The sequence below is a fragment of the Chamaea fasciata genome, unplaced genomic scaffold, assembly GCF_029207755.1.
Source record: "Chamaea fasciata isolate MVZ Bird 193981 ecotype frontalis unplaced genomic scaffold, bChaFas1.0.hap1 SCAF_12, whole genome shotgun sequence".
NCBI lineage: Eukaryota > Metazoa > Chordata > Aves > Passeriformes > Sylviidae > Chamaea > Chamaea fasciata.
The window spans coordinates 20,691,432-20,704,541 of record NW_027094097.1 but is presented as its reverse complement, the minus strand read 5'-3'; the positions used below and the strand labels follow the sequence as shown (position 1 = coordinate 20,704,541).

At 50.4% G+C, this 13,110-nt stretch overlaps 1 protein-coding gene across 1 annotated transcript in view; it reads right to left on the bottom strand.

Annotated features, from left to right (window-relative positions):
• The window catches only part of LOC136296102 (hydrocephalus-inducing protein homolog), a 117,629-nt gene that overhangs the window by 76,672 nt on the left and 27,847 nt on the right, over window positions 1–13,110 (bottom strand). Inside the window, 3 exon segments of the mRNA XM_066194926.1 lie at window positions 147–265; window positions 1,508–1,607; window positions 2,865–3,057. Coding sequence (XP_066051023.1) covers window positions 147–265; window positions 1,508–1,607; window positions 2,865–3,057 — 412 coding nt within the window.

Genomic DNA, 13,110 nt, shown 5'->3' with positions numbered 1-13,110 from the left:
CCCCCTTCCCCCCCCCGCCCAGATTTGACCGGTACATCAGCTATTCCCTGCTCACAACTGCCCAGGTTGCCAGGAATTCCACAGCTCCACCAGGCTTGCTGCTGCCTCAGGAGCCATCAGGATCCATCCCAACCCCTGGTGCTCACCTCATGGGTGTGGGCGGTTTTGACAAAAACTTCCCCAAGGTTCAGGGTATCACAGCTGAGTTCAACCAAGGGTCTGCGGCCTTCCCCTCTGAGGTGCAGGGCCAGCCTGCTCTCACGGCCTGGGGAGAGATGTCCATTTCAGTACAATAATTCCCTCTGTTCTACTGGATTTTCCAGGCTGCCTCAATGCTAGACCCTGATTCTGAGCTGCATGCAACCAGCTCTTGATGCTGCAGCAGAAGATATGGACCCTTCTCTTCCCTCAGGAGATATCCCCTGGGGCTGACTTGCAATTTCTAACCCATTCCTTGGGCTGGTTTCCAATTTTAGCCACCAGTTTGCTGAGTTTAAAACATCTCTGGTGTCCTGTAGCGACAGGCCAAGGAGTGACAGGTATAAATTGAAAGAAAGGAAATTTAGGTTAGATATTGAGAAGAATTTTTTTACTGTGAGGTGGTGAGACGCTGGAGTAGGTTCCCCAGGGGAGTTGTGGAGGTTCCAGCCCTGAAAGTGTTCAAAGCCAGGCTGGATGGGGCTTGGAGCTACCTGGTCTAGTGGGAGGTGTCCCTGCCCATGGCAGGGGCCTTGGCACTAGACAGTCTTTGAGGTCCGTTCCATCCTTAACATACTATGACTCTAGGGTTTCCTCCCCATGCACTTAGAGGAGCTTTGAAATCCATTCATTGAAGGCACAAAGCTCACAAAGACTTTGGCAATTGCTACCTGGCAAACTGCCAGGCAACAACTGCCAAACCACCTGGCCCAGCAGCACAGGACTGCTGTCCTCCACTTCTGACACTCGGCACTGTGTTCTGTTTGCACAGACTGAGAGCTGCAAGGTGACAATTCCCACACAGGGAGAGAAGCAGGTGCTGGCCAAGGGTGGTCCTTCTACCAACACCCTGGGCTCAGCGGGGCTCCGCCTCCGCTGGCCTGGTGGTGTCTGGAGGTGATCCAGGCTCAGGGAGCACATTTCTAACTCAGCTGCGACTGCCTGATGGTGGATCCATGTCAAATGGACCCATCCTGGAGGCCAGTGGTCTAGAGGGGCTTAGTGCTTGTTCACTAAAGCTGTTCTGCTCTGTAGCTGCTTGGCCTTTGAGGAAATGCTGGCAAAGCCGTGCCATGAAAACATCTCCCTGCACTGCCTGGGTTGTTCTGGGATCAGCAATCCAGACACAGGTGTTCCGAGCCCTGGCCTTGCATGGGAAACTCCCTGGAAGCTGCAGGGACACTGGGGATGTGCCAGCACTGCCCTGCTGACCAGGAACTCTTCCCAGCAGTTACATGGGAGCCCAGTGGGCTCAGGCTTGCTCCATGGCTTCACTGTGGGTGAGAGAAGCAGGGGAAAGGAGCTGTACCTGAGATGTCACAGTAGGCCACACTCTGATACTCCAGTGCTTCCAGGGGTTTAAAGGTCACCTTGATTTCAGCCGAACAACGTGGCCCAATCTCTCCCTCCTGAAACAGAAAGAGACAGAAAAAGATTTATCTTCAAACTTCACACTTCTTGTTTTCAACCACTCCTCTAAGCCTTTCTTCAGAGCATCAGTGATGAGCGAACAACATAAGGAGCCCAAGGAAACACTCTAAACCCAGCTCAACACACCACTGGGCGCTCTCAATGCTCAGCTGATCAGCCCCCACTCTCCACAATGTTCCTGCTGCTCTGACACAAGCTCCTGGTCACATCATGCTGCAGTCAGCTACAGTGGTACCTAACTGCCATTGTGCACTGGTGGCTCTTGGCCTTAGACGGGCCATAGGAGTAACCAAGAACACGATCCCCTTCCTTGGAAAGAAAAATATTAGTTTAACCTTTTTTCAAAGAAAGCAGAGGTTGGGATTATTCTAGGATTTACTCCAGGATGAGAAGGGATTTTGCACTGTGCAGACACCAGGCATTCATCATCTCTCACAATGCCAATACTCAGAATCAGGGCTCTGGCTGATGGGAGGACATGGGCGTTTGCTTGCATAAACAGAAAAAGAAAAGGTTTACTGTCCCCGTGTGCAAGAGAACTCAAAATGCCCATTATAACCTCCCACCCTTGTGTCCAGGCTCACAGATGACACTGGGAGACTCACAAACAGTGCGAGTCGTGGTTAGAGGAAGGGACAGGCATTTCTACGATTAACCTTGGGCTGAATTTGGCCTCCTTTTCCCAGCGAACCCTTGCATGCTTCAGGTCAATCCGTGAACTGGCACTGCTCCAACACCCTCCGCTGAACCCCACGCAGCAGCACGTGTCGGGGGAGCCCCTACCTACAAAAACTGCTCCCTGTGGACACTTCAAGGACACGGAGTGCCCTGAGCTCGAGCCCTGGCAGCAGAGCTCAGCTTTGTCAGGCTCCCAGCCCTGCCTTGAGCCTGCAGGGCAGAAATACTTTCAGCAGTGAGCTCTGCAGCCGCACCAGAAACTCCATGCCCTCCCTCTGAGCACACCGAGCCAGCTGAGGACCTGCTGAGTGACCGCACCCGGGGAAAGGGGCGGGGGTAGGGTGGGCGGGAGGAGGAAGAGGAGGAGGAGGAGGAGAAGGAAGAGGAGGAGGAGGAGGAGGAGGAAGAGGAGGAGGAGGAGAAGGAGGAGAAGGAGGAGAAGGAAGAGGAGGAGGACGAGGAGAAAGAGAAGGAGGAGAAGGAAGAGGAGGAGGACGAGGAGAAAGAGAAGGAAGAGAAGGAAGAGGAGGAAAATGAGGTTCTCAGCTATCACTTACCATTGGCTCAATGAAAAAAAAGTCATTGGAGAACAGCAGGGGGTCTTCTTGCACCTTTGCCTTCTCCTCCTGGACCTTTTGGCTCAGGAGGGAGGTGCGATTTTCACAAAAGCCCTTCACCTTCTTTATTTTTTTCTCCTCCATGAAGTCTTCCATCCAGACCTTTGGTGGTGGCTCCAGCAAATCACACTGCCTGCAGCCGCAGGGAGAGACAAAGCCAGCAGGTCATTTAATATATTTGCAGAGAGAAGCGGAAGTGCGGGAGAGCAAAGCACTTGGGGAGGAGCGGCAGCTCCCCAGCAAGGGCTGACCCCAAGCCACGAGGGTCCCAATCGGATCAGAAGATAACTTGTTGTGCACAAGCTCAGCAGGTAGCTTTACTCCACACTTGCAAGCTCAGGAGAGCTTTGGAAAGCCAGCATCCCTCAAGAGAATCTCCTGCCTCAAAGCCTCTGCCAAAACTGAGGGAGAATCCACCAGCCACCTCAGCTGGCTTTTCCTACCACTGAGCTGCTCGGGGGAAGCAGATAAAGATCACGGAGCACCCACTGCAGGACTTCCCTGGGAAAGGGAGACGAAGCTGGGTTGTGGTTACGTGTTACCAGCATCGCTCTTTGTTTCTTCCATTTTGGACCTGCCCTGTTCCCTACTCTGCCTTTCACAAGAGCATCCCAGAGCACTTCCAAAGGAAATTGATGAATTCAGGCACCGCATCCCTTCAGTGACATCCAAGGTTTTATATGCATGAAAACAGAGGCTGTGAGAGGGGAAGGGACTTCTTGGTGCAGGAGACAGACAGCAAACTCCTGGAGAGATCATCTTTTCAGGATCCAGAGCTTTTTGGGTCCCATCCCAGTGCATGGTAGTAGAATGGCCAGAGAGGGAAAGGATCCTGCACTAGCTCCTCTCATAAAAAAAAGTCCTCTCTGCTCTGAGATCTCAAAAGCATCTCTGACAGCAGGAGAGTAGGCCTTAGAGCTAACACCATCCCTAAGACTGGAAGTAAGGAAAAACAAAATGTCCTGGTGACAGGCTAGGACACAAACTGGCATGAAAATAAATGTAATTGGAAAAAAGTATTACGAAGAAAAGAAGGGTAGTGGTAGTAAGTGAATCCCTTCTAAGGGGAAATGAGGGCCCTGTATATCGAGCGGATCCGTTCCACAGGGAAGCCTGCTGCCTCCCTGGGATCCAGGTACTGGATATCACCAGGAGATTCCCTAAGAACTAAAAGAACTTCATCTGTTCACCACTGTCTGGGGGTACAGTGACTGTGAAATAATAGAGTTTTCAACATTCAGTGAAACAAGGAGGGGCATCAACAAAACTTCCACTCTGGTCTTCTGGAAGGCAGCCTTCGGCCTGTTCAAGAGATTGTTTTGGAGAGGACCTTGGGAAACAGCCTTTACAAACAAAGGGGTCCAGGAAGGATGGACATACTTCAAGAAAGAAGTCTTGAAGGCACAGGAACAGACTGTCCCTGTGTGCTGAAAGATGAGCTGACAGGGAAGACAACGAGCCTGGATGGGCAAGGAGATTTGGAAGGAACTAAGGGGAAAAAAGAGGGCGTATTGCCTTTGCAAAGAGGGGCTGGCAACTCAGGAAACGTTTAGGGATGTTGCCAGGTCATGTAGGAAGAAGATTAGGGAGGCAAAAGCCCAATTAGAACTTGAGGAAATCCAGTCATTGCAATCAACCTTTCCTTCCCAAAATGCCATCCTTGGTTGGAGTATAAATGGAACTGGAATGCTGTGCTGAGCTCCTGCAGCCCAGGGACACACACCCTAATGCCAGGGATGGTTTACTTGGCCTAAACCATTCAAAATCACCAACACCCCCCTGAGGCCATGCATTAGTTTCAGTCTTGGGCCATGTATCTCACTGAAACGTATCTTTCAAACCAACCTCCTCTTCTCTTCATTGTCGGCTTCCTCAGTAGGAAACATCTTCCACTGGAAGTGGGCTGTGATGTTACTCCTGTTTCTGATGAACATGCTTGTGTGGCTTGATGTGGTGATGAAAGTCTTCTCAACCTTCATGGAATATGTGCTCAATCCAATGTTGACATCTGCAGCTTCTGCGCGAAGGAATGTGAAGAAACTTTCTTCACCTGGAACAAAGCAGAGTCTTTGCTCAGCTAGCTCAGTTGCTGATGGAAGCACAAGGAACAAAGCAAACCACAGGTCACGGAAGAAAGTGTCATAGCTTTTAAATGTATTAGCAGTTCCATGGATCAGTACATTTATCACGTCCTGACAGCTCTGTGTGTACTGCGTGAGGATGTCCTGGGCACCTCCTTAACCACCTTATTTCCAAGGTGTTTGTAGAGATTTGGCCCCAAGGTGACAGTATGTACAGTGGGATTTGTCAGATGTGCTCAGGTGACCCACTCAGACCACTGGGATTTCTGCATCAAAGTCCTTCAGGTGACACTGAGGAGCCCTGGTCAATCCTGGCTTGCCGAGGTCTCCCCTGCGCATCCCACGAGACTCCTGCCCCTCCTGATCCCTTGGATCCCTTGTTGCTGACAAGCAAATACGCCTGGGGGCATGTGGGCAGAAAAAGGAGACCCAGAGGAACAGGTGAAGTGACAGCCCACAGCAGGAGGGGACACAGGAGAGGAAACACAACCAGCCTGGCTTTGCAATATGACAAACCACTACAAAATGAACACCATAAAAATCATCATCATCGTCATCTTCCTGTCCAAACCCACAGCCCCATCAGTCTTGAAATATTTCATATTGTCCTGATCTCAAAAACCAAGATGGAGCATTTCAGGTTAAATACAAAAGGACAAGGAAAGATTAATAAGTACAGAGCAGCTTCTATATGAAGTCTGAATGGGATTCCTCAGTCTAGAAATCAAATGGGAGATGTGAGAGGTTTGCAACAGCATGAACGGCCTGGGAAATGGGGACGAGGAAAAATTTGTCTTGATTTGTCACCATACAGGAACTTGAGGGCCTGAAGATGTTATTAGGCAAAAACTACATGGATGTGTAGAGGGCAACATAGTAAAAGGGTCTGTGACAAGCCAGTGGAGAAGCGGCATACAGGACAGAGGTGTGCAAGAAATACACTGCATTGGAGAGAGTCTGATGGAGACCTCGCAGCTCACATACAGCACTGCCCAGGAGTAAAATAAAACTTCACCCAGGCGTAGCCACACAGTAGTGGAGAATCAGGGTTCCTCCTTCCTCCACTCTGCAACACCCAGCAAAACAGAATTCCAAAAATCTCAGCCCTGTTAGAGGGGATCCACTTTTTCAACCATTTAAACACCAGCTATTTCAGTTTTCTTTGGGGCAGAGCTGGAACAGAGAAGGTACATCTAGAGGGAATTGAGGGGGATGAACAGGGAGTGATGGTGGAGAACTGTCCTGTGTCCCATGCGTTGCCCAGCACTCACCTATGCAGCGCGCCACCAGGGACCCGAAATGGTCACCGCACGTCAGCGGGTGAAATCCCACTGTCACCTGCATGGTGTGACCAGGGCCCAGAATTCCTTCGGCTGGAACCACGGAGAAAGGACTGCAACACAAAGAGAGGATCAGGACTTGGGGGGAATTCTGGCCATGACATTCTTTCTGCAGTGCAGGTCACTTCAGCTCACTTGGGCAAGCAGGGAGCAAACAAACTACGGCCAAGACAGACAGAACAGCCAGGATCAGAAACAGCTACTGACCCACTTCTGAGGAGATCCAGCCCTCAGAAGATCCTGTGGGATAAAACGACCTAATCTCCCCCATACTCTGCATCCAGCCTTCTGACTGCCAGCAATCCCATCAGAGAATGGTTTGTGAAAAGCACAGAGAGAGTTAAGAGCTATCTGCATGCATAACTTGACGCTGACTGCCTCAGGAATTTCTCATTTCCTGCTACCTATAAACTTCCTCTCAAGAGATGCAAATGTTAGGGCACTATCTCTCTTGTGAGATTACAGCCTAGGAATCAGACAGGGAGAAGGAACTTTCTCTTGAAGACCACGGAATAACTACTGTTGAATTTGCAGCGTGGCTCTTTGGTTTATTTTACCTTGAAAAGATCCTGAATTAGCACATTTTGTCAGCATTTCAATGAAAGCTGCTCTACAAAAAGGAGCAATCAAAACTCTGAAAGAGTGCAAATGCAGATTAGAGCAATACAGTGACATGGAAACAAGACCCAAAAGGAGGATGCCATTTACAATCTGAAGGATCCAATCCCAGCCATATGAAGCACCATTAGCAGGAGCACATCGAGGAGGCAGAACAGGAGGGTTTTGTGTATTTACCAGCAGTGCAGTCTGGGGCCCTGGGTTGTCATCCAGGCTGGTAACTGTTTGCTTGGCTCACCAGACAAACTCTGCGCAATGTGTTGGAAATAATTACGCAAATGTCTTGGTGCACTTTGGATGTAACAGGAGCAATTAGGATTGGTCACCAGGTGAACAGTTCTTGCCTGACAAACACAAGACTCCGTGCTTTGATGCTCAGGGACAGCTCAGGTGAAATGTGCTTCTGCCCAGAAGTTGCTGGGCTTTGTGCTCTTCCACAGCCCCACTGAGGAAACAAAAGTTCCTCAGTGCTTTGCTGGTGGTCAATCTGTGCACAGAAAGGGTGTTCTGGGGAGTTTGGTGATGAACTTATCACACACAAAAATATAGAGAACATCTGGCAAGCTGAATTTCATTCATGTCAGTAGTGACAGCTGATGAACTTGCTTCAGGTTCTGCTCACTAAGGACCTATTGCTGCAGTTATGGGCCTGACCTGCTCCATTACCACTAGTGAGAACATCACTAGTGGCTGATGGAGAAGCCTTGGGCCAGCAATGTTTATGTGCTGGATGTGAGACTTTGGGGAGAGAGGAGGAAAGACAAGGCCCCAGCAGCCCCGGAGCCCGATTACTGTACGAGCTCCCACATCTGCCCCGAGGGTGAGCCAGCACTGCTGCAGGTCTCTGCTGGGGCTTGGGGGATCGGTGCCTGGTGTGGGCAAGGCACAGGATTTTTTTCTTATTGTTTTGTCAGGAATTTTGCCAGAAAGAGAAGCTGCCAGTTAAGGGAGTCCCTGGCCACACTTCAGCACTCCCCTTCCCTTCCCTTCCCTTCCCTTCCCTTCCCTTCCCTTCCCTTCCCTTCCCTTCCCTTCCCTTCCCTTCCCTTCCCTTCCCTTCCCTTCCCTTCCCTTCCCTTCCCTTCCCTTCCCTTCCCTTCCCTTCCCTTCCCTTCCCTTCCCTTCCCTTCCCTTCCCTTCCCTTCCCTTCCCTTCCCTTCCCTTCCCTTCCCTTCCCTTCCCTTCCCTTCCCTTCCCTTCCCTTCCCTTCCCTTCCCTTCCCTTCCCTTCCCTTCCCTTCCCTTCCCTTCCCTTCCCACTCCTGCCCCATGTTACATACTCCTGCCCTCAGATGGCAGGATGTGAATAACACTCCTGGGAGTGACCTCAGGGGTTGCGTGAGAAAGAAGATATCTTCTTATTTTCAAATTACCAGGAGAAGAGGATCCAGCCAAGTTTCAGTTGTCAGGGCTGAAAAACTGAGTGCAAATCAGCCCTTGCATCTCCTACATCCCACCCCAGGCTGTACCCACCAGACTCCCCTGTTCCTGCTGGAGCAGTCATCTCTCATATAGACCTGGCTCCCCAAGACCCAAGGACACAAGCTCTACAGTTAAACTTAACTCCTCTGAATTTCAGTCAACATCACTAAGCTGTTCCCTGAGCCCACAGATAAGAAGGACTGTGAAGGAGACATCCCTGACGCTATAATAACCAAATGAAAACCACTGCCAAGAGATGGGGCTGGCAGGATAAATTTTGGCCTTTTATGGCTTGATTAGAGCAATATAGTGAGTTAATTGTCAGCTGTTCCTTAAGATAGTTCTCATCCTGTTAGATCTACCCTTTCAATGAATCACTACTGCACCCGACAGGCAGAAAAGATAAGGTCATGGAGGGGTTTTAATAGGTCTTCTTCGGCTTTTTAACTAGTCCATTTGTATGTTTGTTTCCTTGTATGGCATCTAAAGACAACTCCAGATCTCCCAATGGCCCCTTGCAATCCCCGGACACTGGTCTTGCTTTGAGCAGCGTATTTGCTCGGACAATTTCCAGAGGTCCCCTCTAGAGAAAGTTATTCTATACTTTTATCTTCTAAATCAGTCCAATTGCTTTTCACATAGTCACTAAATGTCTCATGTTTCTAATACACCTGTGCCTATGCCTATGGGCATGTGGTGTATTGATAGGCCTTGGAGGAGCTTGACATTTATGAAAGTTCCCAATGAAGAATTCATGATCTTTTGGCAAACATTTAACACAAACCAAAATGAAAAAACAGCAGAAACACAGGAACTTCAGAATATGTAAAATGAGATCTCAATGAAAGGGGGGACGACCTTATTCAGAGATTTAAAGCACGTGTTTGAAATTTTAAACCGGCTTTCAAAGGTTCATCGTGGAACAGAAGAGGGGACTGATGCCCTCAGCTGACAAGGGAAATCAGATCAGCTTTAAGTAACAGGAACTGCACCGGCTGCCTGCAACACAGCTCATGTTGGGCATCTGATGCAGGCACCACTGGAAAGCCATGTGCCTGTGTCCTCCCAGAGAATGGGTCTGTTTGGCTGACAGTGGTGAGTACCCATTTCAGAAGCTGCTTGTGCTCAGGAGGGCGCAAGCCAGCAACTAACATGTTCCAGCACCCCCCAGGAAATCTGGGGCAGAGAAAGCTCAAAGGCTGCATCCTGCTAAGAACACTGAAAGCAAGAGCAGATGCCATCCATCCTGCCCATTTCCAGCCGGCGACGCAGGGCAGCAGCTCCCATGCTCTGGTTCCTTTTGTTGTTCTTTCCCAACTCTGTTATCCCCCAAAGGTGTTTTGCACAAGGACAGATGAGCTGCCTCACCTCTCGGTGCCCAGCTGGTAATGAGCTGCCACACTACCACAATTCTGAATCAGCAGACTCTTGCGGGTGCTGCCCTTGACCGGACACTTTGAGAAGTCCAGCTCGTCTGGGAAGTCCAGGATAGCTCGGGCAGGGATGGCCCGAATTGGCACAACTATCCTTTCCTCTCCACTGACGCAGACGAGCTCATGGGAATAAACCTGCAGGAAAAGAAACTGTCTCAGCACAGGTCATTTGGTGCCATCTCCATGGCAGAAGAAAAGCCATTTCCTATATCCCTTCAAGGGTATCAATTTACCTATTCCACCCCCAAATGAACAATAAGTTCTACTAATATCTCACATTTTAAAGGCAGCAGTGCACTTTGCAAAACCTATCTCAGTGGCATTAAGCTCTTGTGTCACTTGGGTCATACAGACAAGTGCCCAGGGCCACCATAATTTTTACTCTCAATTTTAATGATGTTAAATAATTCCTAAGTCCCTTCTAAGGAACATGGAGCTAGGGAACACAGGACATTCCTCCTTAGGTTACTATATTCCCACGGATTGAGAATAGGACAAAGTGTTAAACTGAATCTAAGCAGCAAAAGGAAACTGAGAGAACAGCTGCACCCAAAGAGATCCTGGACCTCTGGCCTGGTGTAGAAATATCTGTTTGCTCAGAACTCCCCTCTAATTTTGCCTCTCCAACCAAGTCACGAGAAGAACAGTGCTAAGAGGTAGCAGGATGCTGTTGCAAAGAGCCTCTCTTTGTTTCCCTGCAAGGCCTCCTCCCTTCCATGCCATGTCCTAAACCCCTCTGTATGAACGAGCCTCCAGATCACAGCGCTGAGAGCAGACTTGCCAGGGCCTCGGCACTGGTGTTCAAACTTGCACGCAAAAGCACAATTGGCATGGAATGGGCGCCAGCTGACAGAGCAGCCACAGTGACAGGCATGAAGACAGAGCCGCAGCAGTGTCGCTGCCACCGGCTCTGGGCCCACAGGTCTGCCTGCCTGCAGGCTGTACCTGCCCTACACGAGCTCTTTCAGGCAGGTGTCCAAGTCCCCTGCAGCTCACCAAGCTCCTGCTGACTAAGGGCACCTAGAGCTCAGTGTGCCTGTGCCAGGCTGGGCCCACGGGCACAGCACATCCTCTGCCCTGGCCTTGCAGCCGTATCATGGTCAGCTGTGCTCTGGGACAGCACAGCCGCAAGGCTGGAGAACAGAGGGTGTGAAAAAGCACCGTCCTTTCTCCAGCCCCGGGTGAGGCAGGGAAGCTGTTGCCCGTCAGGAAGGCGGAAAGCTCTCTGACCTCTTTGTTCCTCTAGTACTTTGCAGAATAACGAAACCCCTTCCACTATACCTAGAGATGGCCAGACATCTATCAACACCCCTCCACTGTTTGCCTACTGTTCCCTGGGCATCTTTCTTCCCTTGGGAATGCTCAGAGGAATGTGCAGCGAGGGGAAGCAGGGCCTGTCAGGCCTGGGTGCAGGGCCTGACAGCACATGCCAAGCTGGGACTGGCTGCAGGCTGCCTGCCCACGGCCTGGAGCCAAGCTCACAGCATGGGCTGTACCCAGAGTGCAGGGACAACAATGGCTTTGGAGATAATTCTGTGTTTTGGCTCCTCCAGTCTCACCTTGTTCTCGTCAGGAGTGAAGTGGACGTGCACATCGGTAATGGCGCCTCCTGGCACGGCACGGCATGCATCACTGGGGCCCGCCAGCTGGAAGTAAGGTGAGCTCTCCATGGAGACCTGCACCCCCTGAAGATTCTGCAGGAAAGACATGGAACCATGATTTTGCCACTTGAGGAAACAGGACAAGAGGAGACCTGTCCATGCCCTGGTGACGTCCTTCCTTGACCCCTTTTCCAAAGCCCTTTCTGCTGTGGAGGTACAGGCACAGAATTCCCAAGGGTGAACTTGAATCCCTTCTGTCTGGCTCCAGCATTTTGGCCAGGGGCAGTAGGGCAGTGCCTGGTGGGAAGGAAGGGCCGAGCAGGTCAGCACCGGCAGGATGGAGACAAGAGCACCTGAACCAAATCATCTGCATATTCAACAGGGCCAAAAACCTGCTGATTTCTGCCTGCACACAGCTATGCAGTCGTGTTCCACGGAGGGAATGGGCTACCTGAAAGCATAACAGCACATTCTCCTGCGGGGAAGAAGAAATTCCTTTCTAGCAGGTCAGCTTTGGATAGGGCAGTTCTGGGGGATACAGTCATGCAGGCAGAGCAGCAAGAGAGGAGACCAAACACTGTGGCCTTACTGGGAACAAAAGCAAACCTGAAAAGCAAAAGAAGGAACACAGCAATCCCTAAAAAAGGGAGATGACAAAGAGAATTTAAAGCGCCAGTAAAGCAGCAAGGAAGAATCATCAACTGATTACAGCAATCACCTCCCCGAAAGTGATGGAAACACAGACAGGTTGTGCCTGTTGACTGTGGGCTTCAAAGGCATTTTCCTCCTGGAGAAACCTTGCAATTCTTTAGGGGAATGGTCTCTCGCCTTTTGACCCTTCTGGAATTTCCTCCCTACATGTCCACACCTAATTGGCTGAATGCCAGGACCCTCCCAAAATAGGAGACTAGATAAGACCCCTGGATTTCTTTGTTCTCTCTCTTTCGGCCCCTGGACCCCTTTGAGGAATAAACGACTTGGAATAATCTGGGGGTAAGAGCCTCTTTTGAAATCTTTTGTCCTGTCCCTTCGGAGATATTCCTCCAAAGCCTCTCCAGAGCTAGCCCTGGGGAGGGGGGCCGGGCCTGCGGGGGGAATATTTCAAAACATGACCAGCACTGACTCACAGTGTGGTTTCAGTATTAAAAGCCAACCTTGGCTCTCCAGGGGTTCTTGCTGCCTGTGCAGGCAAGCTGGGCTGCTGGGCATTCCCGCTTGCAGCCAGCAGGCCAAGTTCTGCTCTCTGGGATACACAGACACAGCAAACATGCATTTTCAACACATAGATATCAACCCCTGAGCACCAAAATGCTCTCAAAAAGTCTAAACCAGATGATTTTGAGTCCTTCCTGTCTCTTCCCACCAGCCCACTCTTGGCACAAGCCTCATTTAAGAAAATGTTTCCCTGACTGAAATTCAAATGGTCTCAGTTTTCCCCTTTAGAGTCCAACACGACTGCTGACGTTTTTCAACTTTTTCCCTCTCAGCTCTCTTGGGAAACTGCAAAACAGGAGCACATGGCTTTGGATGTTCTGTGGTTCTCCGAGGGGAAAGCAGAGCACCATGCTGCTTTTGGAAAATCTGAGCAGAGCTGGATGAATCTTAGCAGGAGCCTGAAGTGGCACCTAAAGGCCTCCTACTGCTTCTGCTACATCAATCTGATTCCAGGGCTGTTTCAGAACATTTCCTGCC